General features: G+C 39.3%; 1 protein-coding gene across 1 annotated transcript in view; it reads right to left on the reverse strand.

Moving 5' to 3' along the window:
- The window catches only part of Acat2 (Acetyl-CoA acetyltransferase 2), a 72,518-nt gene that overhangs the window by 20,430 nt on the left and 28,236 nt on the right, over nucleotides 1-23,852 (reverse strand). Inside the window, exon 5 of the mRNA XM_067157531.2 lies at nucleotides 12,899-13,128. Within this exon, the coding sequence (XP_067013632.2) occupies nucleotides 12,899-13,128 (230 nt within the window). The remainder of the gene's footprint in view (nucleotides 1-12,898; nucleotides 13,129-23,852) is intronic.

Consider the following 23,852-nt stretch of genomic DNA (forward strand, 5'->3'; position numbering starts at 1 on the left):
TTTTCACCAAGAGCATGTCAAAAATGTCCAAACAGATCAGATATAAAGGCTTTTCGGGCATTTGCTCTATTAACCAGATATAATACTCGTTATCCGAGATAATGTTGTTGGTGAATACAAACTTAACTGTTATCTTGGATTACGTAGCACTAACTAAGATAAAAGCCAACTCCACGAACTTGTAAGTAATTTAGGAGAGGATTCTAGTGATGCAAGAGACAACGAATCTTAACATCTACAGGGAATCCAGCCTATTGCAAATTCAGATTAATGAAATACCTGTCACGCAAGTAGACCTACTTGCTCGTTTTCATAGAAAATATATTTCATAGCAGTGATATTTGCATACGTGGACCTCGCGGAGTGATACGAAATATTTGTTTATGCCTACATTACTCTTTTGATGGAAGGAACTTTGGTCCATTTTATTTTTTTCAAAATGAGCCTTCTTAAAATGAAGGTGCGGGCATTATTCGACGGCGGGGATTATTCGGGTAAATACGGTAATGGCGAGAGTCCATTCCCCTGTCAAAGTCCAGTGTAGATTTCAAATGGATCAGACAATTCACCTCTAAAGTTGACTTTCAACTTGGTAAAGAGTGATTCCAATACGATTGATGAGTTTTTGGCGTAAACCAAATTCTTTAAGGACATTTAGTAGTGACTCACGATGAATACTGCCATAAACTTTCATGAAGTCAATAAAAGTGATGATTAATATCTTTTTCCGAACTCTATGGTGTTTCATGATCCACTTAAGACTGATGATTTGATCGGGACAGCTTCGTCCTGGTCGAAATCCAGCCGGATATTCTCCCAGTTCCTGGTCAAGTTGTTCCTGAATTCTTGTATATATAATTTTAGATAAAGTCTTATAAGTAACATCAAGCAGAGATATACCCCAATACTTACTGGGATCCGATCTATCATATTTTTTGAGCAGTGGCTGGATACTTGCTGTAGTCTATTCCTCTGGCATTTCTTCAGTATTACAGATGTCTATGATATTTTTATGTACATTTTGAAGGTTTTGTTTATTTATTTGCATTCTTCCATAGTTCTGCTACAAATTGATTCTCTCCTGCTGCTTTGTAGTTCTTGAGGGAATTTACTGCTTTGACCGCTTCATCGTAAGTTGGCGGTATAACTTTTTCCAGTGGGGTTTTATTTTTTAGGGAAGGATTTGTTCTTTTGGATCCCCACATTTAAGTAAGGTACAGGTGTATTCTGCCCAAAGGCAGGTCCGAACCTCCGCAGAGGTGTGCCTGAGCCAGAGTTTACCTAGGGTAGGGTGGCCAGTTCCTTTTCGCTCCTCCATTCCCTTACCCTCCACCAACAGCGTGTGGCAATCAATCACAGTTATGTAATTCTTTAAAATAGTCTGCCTTAATTTTTGCATTATACATATTATTGTGTGCCATTTCCCCCTTTTTAATTTTTCATCATAAGTGTAGGTGGAGTGTACTTTGATTGATATTGTTGGAATGTTTTTTACTAGTGTCTTGTTTTATGTTGACTAAATGCTTCATCTGTGATATTCAGTGTTTATTTTTGATAATTTCGTTTAATTCTTCTAATTTCTTTGGCTGTTTGTCTTCTGGCATTCATGAGTTCTTCGCAGGATTTTTCCGTTTTCCGTTGTTGGTCAGATAACCATGCTTTATGCCTTTCTTGAATTGCACTGTCGCATTCCTCATTCCAACAGGCATGTTTCTTTCTCCATTGAACAGCTACAGTTTTCAGTTTGTTAATTATCATCCTCAATTTGTCACTGAGGGGTGTTTTAGATCCCTCCATATGTATTTTATTATTTATTAAATAACTGATATCATAATTTCTTGGTCAAGTGCATTGAAATTTTTTTGTCTCCGTTTAGGTGTTGACATTATTTTTATTTTTTATATATGATGATCTGAATCAATGTCGATGCCCCGGAGGACTTTCACATTATAAACTTCTTTGTAGTAATCTCTATCCATGGTTACATAGTCAATTTGAAACTCCCCCAATTTTACATTAGGACATTTCCAAGTCATTAATTTGTGTGGTTATCTCTTAAATCTTGTGGTTTCCAGAATAAGTCCATGGTCCTCACAAAGTTCAATTAATCTCTGCCCATTTTTGTTTGTGAATTTATGAGCTGGCCATCTTCCCACTACTGTACGATATTTTCTTTCTTGCCCTATTTTTGCACTGAAATCTCCAAGCAATTAATAGCAGATGGTGCAGTTCTTCCCAAAATTTGTCAGTTTCATCATCTTGCTTGCATTTTTGTCGTTTGTTGGGGGGTGAATATTTATCATTCCCCACTTTAATTGTAAATTAGCTATTCTTGGAGAGATTGATGAGAAGTCCTTGATCGAGTCTATTATACTCTTATGGACTATGAATCCTATACCAAATTGGGGAACATTCTCCAGAACTCCTTTTCCCTGGAGGGCCTTTAAAAACGCGATATCCACCAGATTCTATTGGATCTTGATCCGTATTCCTAAGTTCCTGAAGCGCTGTTATTAAAATTTTACGTTGGTCCATTATATAAACGTTTCAATTTGCCAAGTTTCGTTTGTGAGTTTATGTTGAGTGTAGCAAAATATGAAAATTTCTCTGGCTTGTTGAATTTAAGTGTTCTCTTAGTTTGCTGCGACTGTATGCTGCTTTGGGCTTCCAGGTGCTCTAATTCGCCTTGATCATCTACGTGACACCCCACCGTATCCGAATGGTGCCTTTGCCCAGATCCATGATGATGTATGTCTCAGCTGGTGGATTCATTTCTTAGAAGACTCTTCACGATTGGCTGATTGTCTGATCATCGAAATATTTCTGGCCGAGGTCAAGGTTTACAATTCCAGATGTGATCTGGCAAGGCGATTGGTGAGGTATGAATTGGTGATTAATGAGGTTGTGAAGTGTGTGTTTGGTCCACAAGAGCTATTTTATTTCGCTCAAGTCCACCGGTATGTCAGTGAGGCCCCCCTACCCTCCACCAGGGACAAGCCACGTCGGAGTATCGCCTCTCTCCCTATTATGACACCATAACAGGTTCATGGTATTATTATTATTCACCTAAATATTAAAAGTTCTTTCCCTCCAGAAATCTTGTTGTCATGTGGTGTAGTTCTGATATATCTGACATCAATTTTGTGTTTTCAAATGAAATTTGTAATCCAGTTCAAATGAAATTTGTAATCCAGTTTTCACAGCTTGTTCCAGTAATAGTTCAAGTTGCTTTTGTGCATTAGAAAGGTCTTGGGCAATTAATGCCATATCATCCGTAAATGCTAAGCAGTCTATTTCTATACATTTAGACTTCAGAATTGTAATTATTTCTACTACTTTATTTTTTTATTTCGACTGACCACAACATTCAACTTTCTGGCTTAGCGTAGACCTTTGCTCCTGCCCAGTAATCGCACGTTCTCTGGCTATGCTGTCCCTTTTTCTCCTTCATCCAGGGCTGTCTATCCTAGAATCTGTCTTGTCTCAGTATCCTTCTGAAAGATGATCAGCCTCTGATGTCACCTCCTGTTACTGAATAGTTGCTTCAGGTCTTTGTCCATTCTGTTAGCTATCTTGCTATTCTCCCATTAAGTAACAAGCCAGCTGGTTGGTCTAGTTGGGTTCATCCGACACATATTTTCCTGGCCACATCTACGACTTTCTTCCGCTTAATTGTACAGCTATATGTTGGGTTACCTTCTACATTCGCAACCTACCTTAACCTTTTGACAAGTGAGCATGGCATATGCTGTGCAATAATGACGGCTGAATAAGAGTATGTATTTGATCGGAAAACAACCTCTGGGGAGTAAGAATTTTTTTAAAAGTTACAATAAACTTACCGTATAATCTCGAATACCACCCGCACTGTTTTTCGAAAATATTGCTTTCAAAATTTGGTACGGACCTTATTTAAAATCGTGGGAAATTTATCTTTCCGAATGCGCATAAATTGGGCATCACCGCCGGCGCAGCTTGGCTACAATGCTCTCTCCGCTCTCAGTATACGCTACTTCCGCGCTTGGCATCAGTCTCAATTAAAATTGAAATAATTGATAAGGAGATTCCACCTATTCAATACCAAAGAATAAGAAATGTAGTGAATTACATTCTCATTTAATAATAATAATTAGAAATGGTACCGGTTTCGACCCTAGTCCAGGTCATCATCAGCCGATTAAGAAATGGAAAACAATGCATAGGATCAGTAGAAGAGGCAATATGAAAAGGAAATGAACGGGGGTAGACACTGTAAAACTTAGAAGAAGTAAAATACAAGTCATTCAAAAGAAAAACAGTGCGCAATTCTCTTAGCGGCAGCAAGGCACACGTAGCGCTAGGCAAAGTCCCACAATGATTACGAATAGCGGAGAACTGTTCAAAGCCAGTCAGGCATAAAGTCACATCACAATCGAACACATACGAAGGTCCATATTCGTGTAGGAGTTGAAGACGAGCAGATTCATTGAAGCAACTTGCCAGCTCCCGGTGATCAGCGCGAACACATTCAATATAAGGCACTATGGTTTCAAACGCCAAAGTAAAATGGAGAATGGCTTGACGATCCAGTTATTTTCCTTAGTTGCGGGAAAGTAAGTATATAGATAAATATACAATTCAATATAATTGAGTAAGTAATTGTGCTCCTATAGGATTCTTAGAACAGTTGACGTGAAAAAACAATTGTGAAGAGAAAAAATATAGTAAAAAGCGCAATACGGAAACAAATGAAAATGTATATGCATAGTGTGCAATTTTTAAAACGTAAAAAATTTAGGTCTAGATTGAAGTAGTCGAAATCTGCGTAAGGCAGGAGTTGGGTATGGATGAGAAAAATCGAAACGAAGGTGGAAATGATTATTTTTTTTCTTTTCGTATGTGTTCGATTGTGATGTGGCTTTATGCCTGACAGTGTTTAAATAATTGGCTTTGAACAGTTCTCCGCTATTCGTAATCATTGTGGGATTTTGCCTAGCGCTACGTGTGCCTTGCTGCCGCTAAGAGAATTGCGCACTGTTTTTCTTTTGAATGACTTGTATTTTACTTCTTCTAAGTTTTACAGTGTCTACCCCCGTTCATTTCCTTTTCATATTGCCTCTTCTACTGATCCTATGCATTGTTTTTCATTTCTTAGTCGGCTGATGATGACCTGGACTAGGGTCGAAACCGGTACCATTTCTAATTATTATTAAATGAGAATGTAATTCACTACATTTCTTATACTTTGGTATTGAATAGGTGGAATCTCCTTATCAATTATTTCAATTTTAATTGTGATATTCTTCAATACGGAACAATGAAATTTTTAACTTTAAATGGCATCAGTCTCGCGCACGTTCTCAGAGTATCAACATGAATTCCGCAAAGCGTTTGTGATCTCTTACCGCGACTGAGAAACTGAAAGAAGTTCGGGAAGACAAAATTATTGGAAATCGTGCCGCCGGTAGGAAATATGATATTGACGAGTCATGTATTCGTAAGTGGAGAAAGAAGAAAATGAGCTATTAACATGTAGTGGTGATCGTACGCTTTTTGTGGACTGAGTGCACAATTTTCAGAAACTGAAAAATAACTATAAATATGTGACAGAAAGGCAGGAATTGGGATATAGTGTGTCAGCTAAAGGCATTAGAGATCACAAAGGAACTTTTATTGAAAGGGTTTAAGACAGGACGAGGATGGGTTTGTAATTTTTATAAAAGAAATGGGTTGAGCGTACAAAGGCGAACCTCAAGTTCACAACATCTTCCTGGTGCCTACGATGAGAAGTTATTGTTTCAGCGTCACATAATTCTGTTGCGGAAGGAAAATGCATATTTGCTTTCCCAAACTGGCAATGCAGATCCGACACCAGTCTACTTTGAAATGCCAGTGGACAGGACTGTGAATGTTAAGGGTGCAAAAGGTGTTACCATTAGAACAGGTGGTAATGAAAAACAACGGTGTACGGTAATGTTGTATATTCTCGCCGACGGAACCAAATTGCTGCTGTACATTAATCTCAAGCGAAAGACTCTTCCTAAAAATCTACCTGCTGGTGTTATCGTCAGATCTCAGAACTCTGGCTGGATGGACAGTTCACTTGTGGAAGACTGGGTAAAGTGTGTCTGGCAACGTCACCTTGGTGCATTATTGGGAAAAAAGAGCTTGCTTGTTCTCGACAGTTACCGCGGCCACACAATAGACACTGTGAAGAAACATATCGAGGATGGGAAAACCGACCTAGCAGTAATTCCGGGCGGGACAATGTCTATGCTACAGCCGCTGGATGTCTGCATGAACGTCCATTTAAAGCAGCCTTGAAACAGCTCTAAGAGAATGGATGGCGGCTGATAATCGCACACTGACGCCAACTGGTCGCATTCAGCGCCCAGAAGTTCAGCTGCTGTGTTCGTGGATTTTGACGGCGTGGAATCGTATCCCTGGAGACCTCATATGGAAGACCTTCAGGAAATGTAGCATTTCTAATACTATGGATGGCAGCAATGACGACATTTTTTAAAATTTTATATATTGCTTGCAGCAGGATTTTCATTCCAATTACAGCAGCATTCTCTGTGGTACACAGAGAAGTTAAAAATAATTATTACTTGATATTACCTATCCTAACTTAAATCTATTCCAAACTATGTAATGTTAACCTAATCCTTTTTACAGAAAAACTGAACTACTTTCTAGACATTCTATATTGCCATAAGAACAAATTTTAACTACATAAATAAAAGTATCACAATAACAATAACAAAGTATACAGCATCAACATTTGGAAAAAAAAAATTTAAAAAAAATAAATCAAAGAACAATACACTGCTTATTAGGACATTAACGGGAATATAAAGGCCGGCCAGTGTGATGCTCCATTCTGACTGTGGGAAGGTGATGGTGACCAAAGTTCCAAAGTTGGTACTACTGATGATGAATGAACCCGTTTGATATCATTCTGGAAATGTTTGTTTACTTTTATTTGTATTTTCTGATCATTTGATGTGTGTTAGTAAAGATTGTAAATAATTTTTAAGTAACTATTTTTAAAAATTTTGTTCTTTCAAAATAAGGGTCGGGTCTTATTCGGTGGCGGGTGGTATTCAAGATTATACGGTATTTATTACAACTAGGAGAGACTTTCAGACACATGAAAACACATTTTGGATCGAGAAAACACTGTCATTTCAAAATTTTTTAAATTTATGATACTGTTCAAAGCAAGGATGTATGCAGAGAGCGACCTTACAAGTAGAACACTCGTAGCTCGTTTCTTTCCTCTTCTGTCCTGATCGGGTAGTGTATTTGTACACGTAGAATCGCCTGAGAAGTTTACGCTCCTTTGATTCACTCTGTGGGAGTGGCCTCATAAAATGGCGACCTCGTACCTGCCAACTTTTAGAAATCAAAAATAGGAAAATATTTTATTTTTTGGATTTTATCACGTATACTGTGCCACGATCTAAGGAGAAAAAAAAACCAATATAAAAGGCATACATATCTACAGTTTCAATGTGAACTGACCTTTAAATTTAAATCTTAAACTAAGAAAAAAAAATGGTTACAAGAAAATGTAACAAACACTGAAGAAAATGCATAATTGCTTCCTTTATTAGACTGTAAAAGGAAAGGAAATTCAATTTCATAGGTTTTGTGGCCGTAATGTGAATAAGAAACATCAGAAACTGTCAGCAAAAATACTCTCTCAAATACATTCAAGTCACTAAAATTATGAACGAAGAATGAACACAAATAAACTGAGACGCGAAACCACCCCATAAAAACAGATCAATATGTCTCATACATTATTAACATACGACTTTGTCAGGGGAAAAGGCATAGAACTGCAAGAAAGAAAGCACGTAGACTACAATCTAACGAAACTACGCACAGAAATTATGTTAACAGCGGGCAAACCACACAATAACAAAGTAAGAACAAACTCATTTTTTTGTTCCGAATCCCAATTAACGGAGTCGCTAGCACACACTAGCCTTTCTCACTTGAAGGAAGATTTCAGTCTCGAATTCCCAGCTGTTAAGCACACGCTGCTGTAGTGAGCGAGAAACACGATACAATCGCCAAATAAGGCATCAAATAAATACATCTGAAAAAGAGTATTTGCCGCACTGGAGGTTATACTAGTCAAAAACAAGATGAAGTAAAAATAAATTGGAAAATCGGAAGACTAGTTAAAAAAAAGGGAAGTTTGAGGTTAAATCGGAACGGTTAGCAGGTATGCGACCTTCAAGGTGTAAGGGATCTTTTATCTCACCTCCAATCGGGCGTGGAAAATTCCTTCCGTTATTTTTTGCAGTAAAGTGTCCAGGAACTCCAATGCAACACTTGTAAATCACAAAAGAAAAAATACGCACAATTAAATTTACAAAAACCAAAAATATTTACAGCTACGAAGAGCACAAACAGTTATCCACATTAGCGGCAATCATAACACTAGGCTGTAACCTATAGGCTAACAACGTGCCAAACTCATACACTGTAGTGAACGTACACATTCCCGTCAGACCACCACCATACAGAACTAGGATTTGTACGACACTATTCGAATAATTGAAAAAAGAAGCCGCTAGATGGCAGATTACATCAGTAAGCACTTAAGTTCTCAGTACTAGCCTAAAACGACAAATGCCATGAACAGGTTAACTGATCCCAGTATCTTCCTGAATGTCCAATTTATCCATATCCTTTCCTGTTGACTATCAAAGACTCACTGCTGTACAGGGCTTCTGGGCAGATAACTGCATGGTAATGTCTACATTTTATATTGTGCAAAAGACACTTCTTGCTCAAAGTGTTCTTGGCAAGTTGGTACGCCAGTTCTAGCTTGTTGGTCCAGGTTATCTGTGCTGCGCTATCAGAGAGATTGAGTTTGTCATTCTCTCAGGTAACTGAATCTCTTGGTTTAATCTGACCCAAAAGGGGTTCAACAAAGTAAAGCAGAGTAACTAATAATACATTTGTTAGTACAATTTTTAATAAGAACTGCCATGCAATCTCAGTACCAAATATTTTATAATTGTGGTTACGATGTTGTCTAGTTAACTAATGATAATCACCATCGTTCAGACAGATTTATTCATCTATTATGGAACTGTTTTATTTTTCTACAACTGTAGCATTATTGTCATGCACAATTATGGAGTTTAATATATAATGCAACACACTTTTTTTCTACAAGCAGGTTGGATTTATTGAGGATTCAAATACAACATGTTATTCCCCACTCCTTTTGCTACATTACCCTATTTATCAACACAATCTCTGTTCAATGCTACGGCCTTACGCCACCGTAATGCAAGACTCTGCATGCCTGAATGGCACGACTCGACTGGTCAACGTCGAAGCCAACGTTGTGCTGCATCAATAACTTCCCCAGCATCCATGTACTGCTTCCCGCGGAGTTCATCCTTCATTAGGCGAAACAGATGGCAGTCAGAAGGCGCGGGATGGACGAGGAAGAATAGTCCAGATCAGTCGGGTTTGTTCAACGATGTTGTGATGAAACACGCCTCTCCCAATGCTGTTGTTCACTGCCAGGTCTCTGTAAACATTCTGCAAGCACCTACGAATATATCTGTGATGCCCTGGCTTTCCGCCAAAATAAACTCAATAACTGCTTTCTGTTTGGTACGCACTTCCGTAATAGACAAAATTTTGAAGGCTAGTTATAGAGCTGCCAACTATCGGGAATTAATAAAACTCTGAGACAAAGCGGGATATTCAAAGATGTCCCAAACAACATTTCAATTTTTAAAAACCAAAACTGGCCGAGAAATAAAATATGTTGTTTTATATATTGAATGTCCCTCATAGGTTATTATTAATGTAGTTAGTATAATTTTATTATCATCCACACCTAGCTTAATATCAGCGGTATTTGATTTAATATGAATATCTTTCAACTGTGTAAAATATTTCTTCTTAAAACGCTGTCTCCGTACGACAGTTGGTGATCCAGTTGATAATTGTAACTTATGAAACAGCGGCTCAAAATGTTTCTACAGTAGTTCGTCCATACCAGCGGCGCAGGTCTTTAAGCCAGGAATTTCTCCCGCCTCCCATAGTTTTCTCATGTGTGATTAGTTGCATATTTCTGTATTAATGGTTTACGACTCACAATTACAGAGTTTTCCGACGTTCTCACCTAATCAATACCATATATTATGTTGTAAAATTTATTTATTTATTTACATCTAAATTTCAGTACTAGTTTCGATCCATGGATCATCCTCAGTTGCTTACTCTAACAATTAAAACAGTACATCACAATCATTAGAAACTACTTTCAACCTTTGTTGGGAGACTGTGTCCCAAGAAGTAATTTACAGAGTAGAAAGATATTAATATTAAATCAACTTCAGCTATATTCATTAAGCAACCAACCTATCTCCTGGCCTAACTATCAAGAGCTACCTGATAAACCACTTTTCAACACATTCTGGCAGCCAAAATATAAGATATATATACTAGTGTAACTAATTTCATGAAGCCCTATTTTCCTGAGATTTTAACGTAGCGCAATAAGAACAAATTAAACAATTGGCTACTAGATTTTAAGATGGTAAATTTATAGAAATCCGAGAAGTGTGTTTTGAGGCAACAAAATGACATAATCCTGACAGATTTATGGTTCCCCATTCAACAGACAGAGGTACGTCGGAGAAATGAACAGGAGTTTTATTAGATTTTAAGACTGTAATATATAACCATAATTCGAAGAAATGGTTTCTTGATTGTGAATCGTTAGTGCAACAAACCAAACAAACTAGTTACTAGATTTTAAGACAGTGAATTCATAGAAGTTTGAGAAGAGTGTTTTAATTCAACTAACAGCGATATGCTAGTGAAATGAAACATGGACAGTTATTAGATTTTAAGACTGTAATACATGACAAACTCAAAGACAGTGGTTTTTAATGATTGTGATGTACTAGTTTAACAGCTGGTGTAAGCAACTGAGGATGATCCATGGATCGAAATATAGATTTAAATAAATATATTTTACAACGAATATAGTATTAATTGCGTAGGAATGTCAGAAAACTCTGTAATTGTGAGTCCCAACAGATTGTTGTCCCTCAATTTTCCCCTCGATGATGAGCTGGAGAAGTACATATTGTTCATCTCTCACGCTGGGCCTGATGTATCCGAGCTTCCACTCCTTCATGGTTGAGGACTTCATCACTGGTCTTCCTGTCTACCCAGGATATTCAAAGTATTCTTCTGTACATTTCAAAAGGTTCAATCCGTCTCTGCAGCCAAGGACTGAGAGTCCAGCCTTTGCAACCGTAGAGAAGGACAGGGAAAACATAGGATCACAACATCCAAACTCCGAACTGAAGCTCGAGTTCTCTACTGGTGAATACGGCCCGTTACACTGCTGATCAAATTTTTCGCCTGCCCGCTCCTGGATAAGATTTCATTCTAGGGATTGCAATGCTCAGTCACTATAGTCCCAATATGTTTGTAGGATGACACTTACTGCCATTAGGTTAAATGACTTCTTTTTTATTATTATTATTATTATTATTATTATTATTATTATTATTATTATTATTATTATCATCATCATCATCATCATCATCATCATCATCATCATCATCATCATCATCATCATCATCATCATCATCATCTCAGTGAAACCCCTCTAAGTTGGACATGTACGGTTTGTTAAAAATGTGTCCAATGTAGTGGGGTGTCCAACTTACAGGGTGGACGTACAGTATTTCAAACGTACACTAATAACAGTGCAGGAAATGAAACAGTGGTGTTTGAATTTATATAAAGTACACTGAATTTTATGCCTATTAAACGGTAAAAAAAAAAAAAAAAAAAAAAAAAAAGCAGCAGCACTACAGTATTGTCCTGTTTTAATTTGCATATTTTATTGTACAGTCCTCACTCTTTAATGATTAGTAAAAAATCAGCAAAGTCTCCGATTTGATTTTTGGATTTTTGAACGTGCCCATTCTGATTCAATTTTCCGAATAGAGTTTCAATCATTCCTGGTGATTACACACAAACATACAACGTTCCAACTTCTTAATACACTGAATAAGCTTTTTGACGAGGAGGTGGCTCCTTGGGGACATCAACAGTTTCTTCTTAAGGCAATCTTTCTTCTGAGGAAATAACTTTATATAACACTCCACTAATTGTTCCAGGAACATCATCGTGGACTTCCAACACATTATAGAAATTACAAAAAACATCAATGTCTGACAATTTAACGCGAAAAACTTCAGGGAAACATCTCAATTCCTCAGTTAACGAGTTGTAATCTATGTGAGATGATTCTTCCCCTTCAGTTGACTGAGGCACAAATTCTACAGACAAAAAACCCCACGGCGCAAACAGCCCCGAAGGGCCTTGGCCTACCAAGCAACCGCTTGCTCAACCCGAAGACCTGTAGATTATGAGGTGTCGTGTGGGGAGTACAACAAATCCTCTCGGCCATCATTCCTAGTTTCCTGGACCGGGGCCGTCATCGCACTGACAGATAGCTCCTTAATTGTAATCACATAGGCTGAGTAGACCTCGAACCAGCCCTCACATCCAGGTAAAAATTCCTGACCTGGCTTGGAATCGAATCCAGGGCACAAAGTTTGCATGATGGAAACATTTCATAATCGTTTCTTTAGACCAGCAAATAACGTTGAGGACTGCCGTACTCCATGTAAATTCGACTACATTAGTTTAGAACCTGTCCAAACTGTCATTTAAGGGCTGTCCAATATTCAAAGTTGATGGGTGTCCACTGTACAGAGGATTTCTAACATGTAAAAGCATAGGGAATTAAACGGTGTATTCAATATATGTCCAATCAAACAGGGTGTCTAGACTATAGGGGTGTAAGAAACTGGATTCTTCCCAGCATAAACAAATCCAGTCATACCTTCACAAAGGCTGGATTCAACTTCTGGAGACCTTCCAGTGTAGTCCCGTGCCTTGGGAACTCGTCCTCTGTGACGACAGTAGAGCCCTTCCTTCCTTGAACAGTGACTGGAACTATTTCCTTCTCAAAGTACTTCTGCTTCTGAGAGACTTCCGTACTTTGTTGGGATGCGAGAGCCTGCCTGTCTTGATCCTCCCGTGAGATATTGTACAGTTTTGCAATATTCTCGGCTGGAATAACAAAAACATATCCAGTAAGTTTATTTAAGAAGAATGAAGATAAACAAAGCAATCTTTCGAAATAAAAGACAACTTGGGAGAGAAAATTTCTAGAACTTGGACTGTGTATTCTTCCAAGAGGGAGGTATCACAAGAAAACAGATAAAGGGTATCTATATATTTACAGAACTAAAATTATAATATTGACAAACTTCACGTCTTTGCCTTACACTTCGTAAATAATAATAATAATAATAATAATAATAATAATAATAATAATGGTTTTTACATACCACTAACTATATTTACCGTTTCTGGAGATGCCAAGGTACCAGAAATTTGTCCCACAGGAGCTCTTTAATGTGCCAGTGAAGATTGATGTATTTGAGCACCTTTAAATCACGGGTGTCCACAATTAAAGTTATGGTATTCAGCGAGGTATAGCACGGACTGTTCGCAGCAGCCTGAAATTTTGTAGATATGCTAATTAAGCAATGCGCCTGTGAATTATGTCACAAAAATATATTAGTTCCAAGTTCTCCCACTAGGCGAAAATATGGCACTGTAAGCAACGGTAGGGGTCACAGAAAAAAAGGCAGGAAAGATCAAACACATGATAACGGTGGTTCTGGGAGGTTTATTAGCATGTATGGTTACAACAAACAGTGTTCAATATGGCCTCCGAACTCCACAACATGTTGCATCCGTTGTCCGCAGCATATCAGGTGAAATCAGAGCGACATGTCGTGATATGCTAGCCTTGCATCCAGGCAGAGACCGGACATGTCCCTGATAGACATGATCATGATCTTTCAAATATCCCCACAACCAGAAGCCACGTGAATTTAGGTTGGGGGACCTCGAAGGCCGCACATCTGGAAAATGCCTAGAGATAATACCGTCATTACTGAAAATTTCTCAAAGTAATTCTTTCACCTGGCGAGCGATATGTGGGGTTGCCCCATCCTGCATGAAAATAACTGTGTGGTCAGTTGCGTTCCTGTACATCTGGAATCACATGCTGCACAAGAAGGTTCCTATAACGTGCAGATGTCACTGTACACCTCACAGGCCCACAAGGGGTCATCTCCTCAAAGAAAAACACATCGAGAATGAAGAAACTTGTAAAACCACACCGAACAGTCACATAAGCTGAATGCAATGTGTGCAGCATGCAAATCCCATATGTGACAGTTCTGTGCAATCACTGCACCCTCCAGAGTAAAATGCGCCTCATCAGTCCACAGAATATTCCCTGGCCTCGAGTCCACTTCCAAGTGCGCCAGCAATCGAAGGGCAAAGTCATGACGTTGTGCAATATCTTGGGGTTTCAATTTGTGAACAGTATGAAGTTTTTAGGGATATCAGTGTAAAATGCACCGTAAAATCTTGTGAACTATTGACTGGGGTAGCGACACCTGACACACTTCAAGCACTGGTTACAGAATTGGGAGAATGTGTTGCACAGTCTGCTACAGCTACAACAACTCAACAACATCCACGGGGATGGACGGCGGTCCACTCTCTGCTGCGACACCTAATTCACCGGCTTGCTCGAATTTCTTAATCATTTTCTTCAGCCCATTACTTGTCATGGAACCTCTGCTCTGCCGTTTCTGTTGGCAATATTTCCACAATGCAACATTGCTATGGCTGCATTTCTGATAAAACAACTTCGCTAGTAGTGCATAGTCTCTCTTCCCAATAGGTATTATGTTTCACATGGAAAATTTCAACATTCTTACACTACAGCAAAGATTTACTTCACAAAGGGAATCAACATGCATCACCAAGCAACAAGCAAGGAACTGACAATGCAATTCTACCGGAAAAATATTTTGACGTCAGTTACGGAAAATTGCACATTCTGACCGCTTATTTTTGCCTGGTAGCAAAACTTGGAACTGATAATTTTTGTGCGTAATTCGCTTAGATAGCATATCTACAACAACTAAGATCACTACAGCTTGTGCTGTACAGCGCTGAATACCATAACTTTTATTGTGTACACCCGGTACCAATGGACTGAGCTGCGGTCGAACCTGCCAACTTGAAGTCAGAAAGTCCAGAGCTCTACTTGGAAAGGTGAGGGCTTCTAGAACTCCAAGATGTCAACCTTGATGGTTGAGATAAATCCATAACGCAGAGGTTCTCAAACTATTATGAGACTATACCCCTCAATAATGGCTAAAAGTACAATGTACCCCCACAAAAAATAAGCCTAAATAATAGGTTTAAAAAGTACGAGTACCTGGCTAAATATTGGGGCATTTTAAATCGATTATAAAAAAATTTAAGTACATATAGTAAATAAGACGAGATTGTGAAATTAAATACATTTTTACAACACATCGCAAGAAATTTAAAAATGAAAGAAGAACTGATCTGAACTGATCTGCTCCTCAAAACTGAAAGAAGAATTATTAGAACTTGCAAAAATACAAAGTACCAGGTTGAAGGAGACTGGAGAATCCTCCCCAATGAAACTGTCTATCGAGAGATTGACCCAGTTACCAGCACGATGAAGAAGAAAAGAATCTCTTATTTCTTTCACATCTTACGATTACCAGAAAGCAGGATTTTACGACAACTACTGATGAGAAATCTGGAAAAGAAGACAGGAGGGCATTGGATCAAAGAAATTCAAGAGGATCTCCAAACAGTTGGACTCGAAATTACAGATGCAGAGAACAAAAATAAAATTACCACCCTTCTTAAGAATCACAAATGTTCAACTGAAATGATGCACAGAAGGACCGTAAAGATTTCAGATGAATTAAAAACACTGTGATCAGAACGAATGAAGAAATACTGGGCAGATAAGAAGATTCAAACAGTACAACATTCAAAGAAAAAGTGTACATGGAAGACTCAAGTGGTCCAATGTGGCCAATAAAGTTAATAATAATAATAATAATAATAATAATAATAATAATAATAATAATAATAATAATAATAATACAATGATAATGAATTAACACACGATACCTGGTTTGTATGAAAGTTTCACAAAATGCTACATTTTTGCCTCAATATCAAGTTATTAAATAAGAATGAAACATCTTCTATCTTAATTCTGGTGCAATAGAGTAGATTGATGGTAAATTAGATCTTAGTTGATTATGTTATGAAACAATAACCTTTGTTTTACAAAATAATGACAATGTCCTTTATTTCCAGCTAACTCATTCCTGGTTGCCAGCGTTTCGCCCCAGTATGTGCTAATTTGGGCTCATCAGTAGGTAAATAGCACACCTATCAGGACACATGGCTAGTGCATATCGTGGAGACCACTGCCTAGGCTATTTGGAGCCACCGGCAGTGCCAATGCACTATGAGAGACTGGCCATCAAATCCCTATTTGTATAAGAACGTGCTGTATTTACAATGCTAAGATAATAGTAATTGGGTCACTCAATCTGCGGTAAGTCATAGTGTAAATATTTTGAAATACGTAATAAAGTATCGATTTGGTGGTTTTTAAATTAATTTGTTGAAGTGGATGGCTCGTAATCCTTAAGGTACGTGTGAATTTGTATAGGACGGTTATGTAATGTTAAAGCTAGTTTCAAATGATCGTTCCTGTCACATCTCTGAACATTGACCATTGCTCTGGAATAGATTCTATCTTAAATAAATTTAAATACATTCCAGCACTTCTTCACCTACACTCTGATGAGGACATGGGTGTGATCTGTGTTACATAATATACGAACATGTCTGGATTCTAGCCCCACATGGAGAGATGTACGCTGTCTGAGGTGGCTAGTAGTGCAATGCATGTGTTAAAGCAAACAGAATTTCCCAATCCACAAACCAGAGGATTTAACCACATGCAGATAAAATCGCCAGCCAGGCCTGGAATTGACCCTGAGACCTCTGAACTATTCAGTCACAGAACCAGACATGTATTATCTATAACTGAGGTGAGCAATTATAGTTTAGGGCTTTTTCGCTTGTGCTAGTCTACATTTCATACCTTACTTACATCTGCCACCCAGCTAACTACACTTCCTACTATACTGAAATGCACATCGCTAAAATATCAAACACTGAGTACTACCAAAAAAGAAAAAAAGAAAAAATAAGGTTCACAAAACAGTTAAAATCACAACTGCACACCTCAATCTTGATACAAATCAGCATGCAGCAAACAAATTCACTGACCTTCAAAAAATATCTAAGGGACTTATGCTATTATACAGAAAAAAAGAGGCAAAGAACGCACTCAAAACCGTACGGAGTTCTTTCATCACTGACGCCCTTAAAAGGAAATCAACTGTTCATAAAGTAAATTTCCTGTTAAACAAATGCTCTGGTTAAGAAAAGGGTCTAACTGATGCTAAGGTGCTCGGATTTGCCCCGTCTGATGGCAGTGGTTATTGTTTAAAGAGGAAATACAGTACAACTGGTCAACTGCTATAGTGACCTATAGCCCTAATATTCCACATGTAAAATAGGGTTTGTACTTGGATAACCAACAATAATTATAATACCGAGCAAGTTGGCCGTGCGGTTAGGGGCACGTAGTTGTGAGCTTGCATCTGGGAGATAGTGAATTCGAACCCCACTGTCGGCAGCCCTGAAGATGGTTTTCCGTGGTTTCCCATTTTCACACCAGGCAAGTGCTGGGGCTGTACCTTAATTAAAGCCACAGCCGCTTCCTTCCTACTCCTAGCCCTCTCCTATCCCATCGTTGCCATAAGACCTACCTGTCGGTACGACAAAGTCAATTTTAAAAATAAATGCTGCACTAACACATTGAAGGTTTTTGAAAAAATGGAAGGATGTGAAAGGACTGGGATTGTGAAGGAACAGGCCATGGTCTCAATTAAGGCACAGTCTCAGCATCTTCCTCCATCCTGTCTTAACACTAATGGCGAGAGGAAGTAGAGCTCGGCCATCATTCTCTATTAACACTATTTAAAGGGAAAAAATGGAGGTGGCCTGACACTTCACAGAATGAAGGTACTGGCCACACAACACGCGTGAAAATTAAAGACTGCCTAGGCCTTGCAAACATAATACCCGTCAGGATTGGAAAAGAACAAGAGTTGACCAAGGAAGGTTGGCTAGGAAAGATGAAAGTGTGGGACAAGTGAAAGCAGTTTCAGATTCAACTAGGGATCCCATGATCACTACCCCACATTCTCAACATTAGAGCACCATAGATCACCCCCTTCAGTCACCTCTTATGATGGGCACAACCTGCAGGACATTCTAGCTCGCATTCTCCCACATCTTCATTTGTACTTTGCCTTCAAAAACCTCGTATACTTCTACTCGTTCCTCTAAAACGAACCCCCATCCCAAGCTGGTGCAGCTCTTTACAGGAACAGCCCTAGTAGAGGTGAACTGCATGTACCAGCTCTCCTGCCAATCATAAATATCTGGCAGTACCAGGAATCGAACCTGGGCCTCTGAACTCGTCCCACTACCTTGCATGTTATTTTTCTTTCAAAGATCTCCAGCATTTTGTGGCTGTTTTCCTTGGACCAAGATGATTCAGAGCAATAGGTCGTAATTGTATCATTATCTTGGATGGAGATTTTGTTTTTAAGACTTTTTGAAGGGAAAAAAATCTGAAACCTCCCTGGATCATCAGCTCACCCCTCCAGCAGGCCAGGTAGTGGGGGTAATGAATAAGCCTCCTCTAGAGTTGTCCATCTCTGAATGCCATCCTCTCCAGTCCTCTCCTCTAGTCTCGACATCCTCTCAAATCTTGATACTATCCCAAGTTTCAAGATATTTAGTAGGCAATTCAATTGCAGTATGGGCTTGAAATGCATTGATCACTTTGAGATGAGTATTAAAAAAGTATCAGCCTTACGAATATATCCGCTAATACTTTTCCAGAAAACAGACACAAGTAGAATTATGTAACCCAGAAACTAAGGTCAAGATCCTTGATCTACTGACCAGTCAGATGACCTACAGATATTAGAGTAACGACTTTATCAGTCAGCTGCATCGCTTGGCTTTCTAGACCGAGTCTTTAGCTGACCTTAGGGGGCTAAGAGGCTGAGTGAAGCCCAGTCAGGCAATTAAAATTCTTGGGCAACTTGGGGATGGTGTGTCTGTGCAAGACAAACACAGCACCCCCACATTATGAGGATTAGCTTAGCAGCTAGATCATCAGCCCCATTCTAATTTGTATATTCTTGACTTCCAGTGCATCTTTCCCTTTACTCTGATGAGGGGTGTCAATGGGTAGTAACAGAATATATGACAAAGTTAACTGAAATGTACGTTATGAATAAAATAATATTATAGTCATTGGTGTGTACAGCTTCTGTAAAGTGTTTGTTTACCCTCTCTTTCAGGCCTAAATTTTGTTAAGTTGTACACAGTCCGGCCCCGTGGTGTAGGGGGCAACGCGCTCGCCTGTCACCCGGCGGCCCCAGGTTCGATTCCCGGCTGGGTCAGGGGTTTTTAATTGTAATTATTAATATCCCTGGTCTGGGAACTGGGTGTTTGCGACATCCTTAATCTTCCTTTCCGCACACACAACATTCCACACTACCGCCTTTACAATTACACGCAGGTTCATACAATATGGTGCCAGTAGGGGCAAAAGATCCACATGGGCTGACGCCCCGAACAAATAGCATTTTAAAAAAAAACCCTGTACATATATTTTAAGGTTGGAATGAGTGTTAAGATGAGTGCTAAAGGGACAAGATGGCTGAGTGCAGCCATTCAGCACGGCTTCAAGTTTACATTTATCGAATGCATCTGGTTTTATATATTCATGTTTTCTTTCTTCTCTCTCTCTTTTTTTTTTTTTTTTTGCTTTACGTCACACCGACACAGATAGGTCTTATGGCGACGATGGGTTAGGAAAGGCCTAGGAATGGAAAGGAAGCGGCCATGGCCTTAATGTACAGCCCCAGCATTTGCCTGGAGTGAAAAATGGTTAACCATGGAAAACCATCTTCAGGGCTGCCGACAGTGGGGTTTGAACCCACTACCTCCCAGATGCTAGCTCACAGCTGCGCGCTCCTAACTGCACGGCCAACGCGCCCGGTAACAAAAAAAAAATCTTTAAAATTATTTAAGAAAAACTAGGTAAAAAGGCAGGTAGAGAATCTGTCACCTGGGCGACTGCCCTAAATGCAGATCAGTAGTGATCGAGTTATGAGCTCTTTAGAAGAAAAATGGCATGACTCGATTTTAATAGTTTGTGTAAAAGGAATGTTGTGCTTTTACATGATATACTGACTTTCAGGAGCTTTTCACAGTTCTTTATCAGCTAATATCAAATCAATCGCCATTGATGTGCATTTAGACCTTGTGGCCAGGTGGTAGATTCCCTGTCATAAGTTTTCTTCCTACTCTTTTGTAATCATGTCATATAAAGACAGGAACATTAGAGGGAGCACACAATAGGGCGAACAAAATGACAGGCTAGAGGAGGAAGAGCGAGCAACAGAGAAAGAAGATGAGGACAACGTGTTCCTTTTAACGTTTGTATCTTTATACATGGTGGTTAATGGGTATCTATAAGAGTGAGGATCAAAGGGAGAAACAATGGAAGAGCCACATCCATTAAAAGGATTCAAGGAGACAGTCTCACTTCAGATCAAATATCTGGGTAGTAAATACGAGCGCGAGAGAGAGAGAGGGAGAGAGAGGTGGACAAGATGGCGCGTCCCAGACAGACCACATGTTTAGATCAGGACAAAATATTTAACAAACTCCATGCAGATAATTATTCGCAATGCCCCCATGGAACGTTGAAAAAGGTGAGTTCGATATTAAAAGCTGTTCTGATGAAAGTGTGATAGTGAATGTGAAATCTGTGTAAGTTGCTGTGTGCCCCTTCACAGAGATCATTGCTACACAACTTATCACATCAGAAAACATTATCAGGACTACTTCAGAATGTTTCCAATAAATATTATCACAATCAGTACAAGGCTGATGAAGCCGGGCTCATTTGATTCTATGCGTGCATTTTCGCACTAAGTTGCTCTGGAAATGGCTGGGCACAGGGGATGGACAGTGTGAGAAGCACCCGGTCAAGCAAAGCAAAAGCAAAGTCATCTCCGTACAGGTCATGAAGACCCTTGGAGGGGTGGAAGGTAAAGGCTTCCACTATCCGTAACCTCGGCACTAGATGGGGTAGAGTGGTTAGCTCTACGCCTGGCCGCCTTTGCCCCCAGGAATTAACCTGGTACTCATTTTTGGTGTAGGCTGAGTGAACCCCAGGGCCATATGCACCTCCGGAAGTGGAAATCTCTTTTCTTAAATTTTACGACTTCCTGATGGAGATTCGAACCCACGTCCTTCCGGGCAAACCGAGCAAGCCCTTACCGTCTCAGGCAGGCAACCCCTAGCACCTGGTCAGCTATGTGTTAAAAACTCCAGTCAAGTTTATATGTTTACTAATATCATTATTTTCCAATTAGCATATGCAACTTCAATTATAGATACTTTATTCCATAATTAACAACAAAATGACAAAATGATCCTTTGAGATGTGAGAAAATGCCACTCCAGGATTTTTAAAAATAAATGTTACATTGATGTCACTTTGAACATCTTATTTATTAAGCAGTTTATACAGAGTGAGTACAGTTGCACCTCTAGGTGACATCAGGGATTGCCCGTTTAAGGTGAACTTCTCAGATGTCTTGCTCAGTATATCACTAAAGGACTCAATTACTTCAAGTTCATGGTCAATATTGGAATGGGAAGAATGACATTCTGTTATGAAACCGGTGCCTTCAGAAAGGAATTCTGTGGAACAGTATACACACTCGTCGTTTCATTCGTAATCTTGGCCACTAATCGGTAGCTTCCAACCAATAATTTATTCCTCACTGTGTCTTTATCCTTAGGTACTGTGAATGCATGCCCGGCTAGCAAATGGTCTCTCTCAATTCATGACGTGGCCTCCAGAATTGAGATGGAGTAGTAATGTAATTATCGGAGAAAGGCCTGTTCTTGCTTGTGACACCGATTTGCCCTATTAGGTACTGACGTTCCCGATGAGACTCTCCTTAGCATGCCAGTAAGGAAAGAAGGGAGATGCTCAGCTATACTGCCAAGTTAATGCTCATGGTTGGCGTACATATGATCCCCTTGACACAGAGATCCCTCTAAAACCCTGAGGATAATGGAATGTATCTCAAAAAAAGAAATGAAGTGTTTTGTGTATGTACATTTTCTTGTTATGATGATGTTGATTGTTTAAAGAGCCCTAACAGCTAGGTCATTGGTCCCTAATGGTACAAAGTGAATGAAACTAAAATTAAAACTTCAAAATGTATCCACTTACCAGAATCTGAAATTAATTATGATGAAAAGATCGTGAAACAAAAAAGTCAGTGGATCCAATTTGCAACAACTTAATTACTGGGGTCCAAAATCCAGGTCACCAGCCCCTCATAATGGTACTAATGACATGCAATGTAGACCCATGGTGTATCACATTATGATAACGCCCAGTGATACTAATCACAGGTAATGTAGACCCATGGTGTATCACATTATGATAACGCCCAGTGGTACTAATCACAGGCAATGTAGACCCATAGTGTTTCTCATAAAGTGGTACTACTCATAGGTAACGCAGATCCATTCTGAACACAGTGGAACCGACCGGTGGAATACACATGATGGCCATTATCACAAACAATGCCCAGACTCGTAGAGTTTCTCGCATAATGGTACTGCTCCTATGTAACGTAGACCCACGGTTTTCCTCGCAAGTGGTACTAGTCGCAAGGAACGTCAACTCATGACGATCCACACCATTTTCATGGTCCTAATATCATCCCTTGGTCAGCCCTTTTAGTTGCCTCCTAAGACAGGCAAGGGATACTGCGGGTATATTCTTCATCTGCATCCCCCACCCACAGGGTTTTTTCTTATGTAGCTTTTAAATATGACCGGTGGAGAAAACTATGAGAATTTTACTACGAGGGGTAAGGGTTAATGGATAAACTGCAATGATCCAACCAGCCTTAGAGCTGGACACAAAAACCCACACCAGCACACTCCCACAGTCCAAGCACTGAACCAAGGATACTCATTAAACAATGAACATACTGCATAAACGTGAATACTGCAAAGGATCCCTCTACATAGTGAAATTACTGGAATCACATCCCTGGAGGTTTTTAACAACGAACAGCACCAAAACATCTCAAATGTCATGCACACAATGCGTTACATCAGTAAAAAAAACCATTCTTAAACATACTGTGAACTAAAAACATGTGCAAATTAGCTAAGAAACATGCTCAAAACTGAGAAAAAATTAAAAACAAACCAAAAATAGTGTCTGTAGCCTTCTTCAGTCTTAACACTGCCAATAGTGCCATGCTGCTCACCTAAAAAGAATTAACACCTGCAATTCAGAGGAATGTAACATCTGTCATGAACAAAAAAGTCTTTGTCAGAAACTTAATGCAAATTTAGGAGCCTCTAATAATATCGGTCAATTATACTGGGGTGGTGGTGGTGGAAGCAGCAGACTTTGTGCCACTTTGCAAGATTCGCAAGACACTGATTGCCAGCGTACCTAGCGGGATGGCCTTGAAACTGAGCTAGCATTGCTCTATACACTATAAATTACGCCGAACGTGTCAGGTTACAAGTTGTCATTAATTAAAAACTGGTTACATGAATGTTCCCATTTGACATTGGATGGTAGAATTATGTTCTGTGACGTTCGCAGCAGTCATTGCTAGCCAAAACTCACCCTTGTTATCAGCTGTGATCGCGCA

The sequence above is a fragment of the Anabrus simplex genome, chromosome 13 (assembly GCF_040414725.1).
Source record: "Anabrus simplex isolate iqAnaSimp1 chromosome 13, ASM4041472v1, whole genome shotgun sequence".
NCBI lineage: Eukaryota > Metazoa > Arthropoda > Insecta > Orthoptera > Tettigoniidae > Anabrus > Anabrus simplex.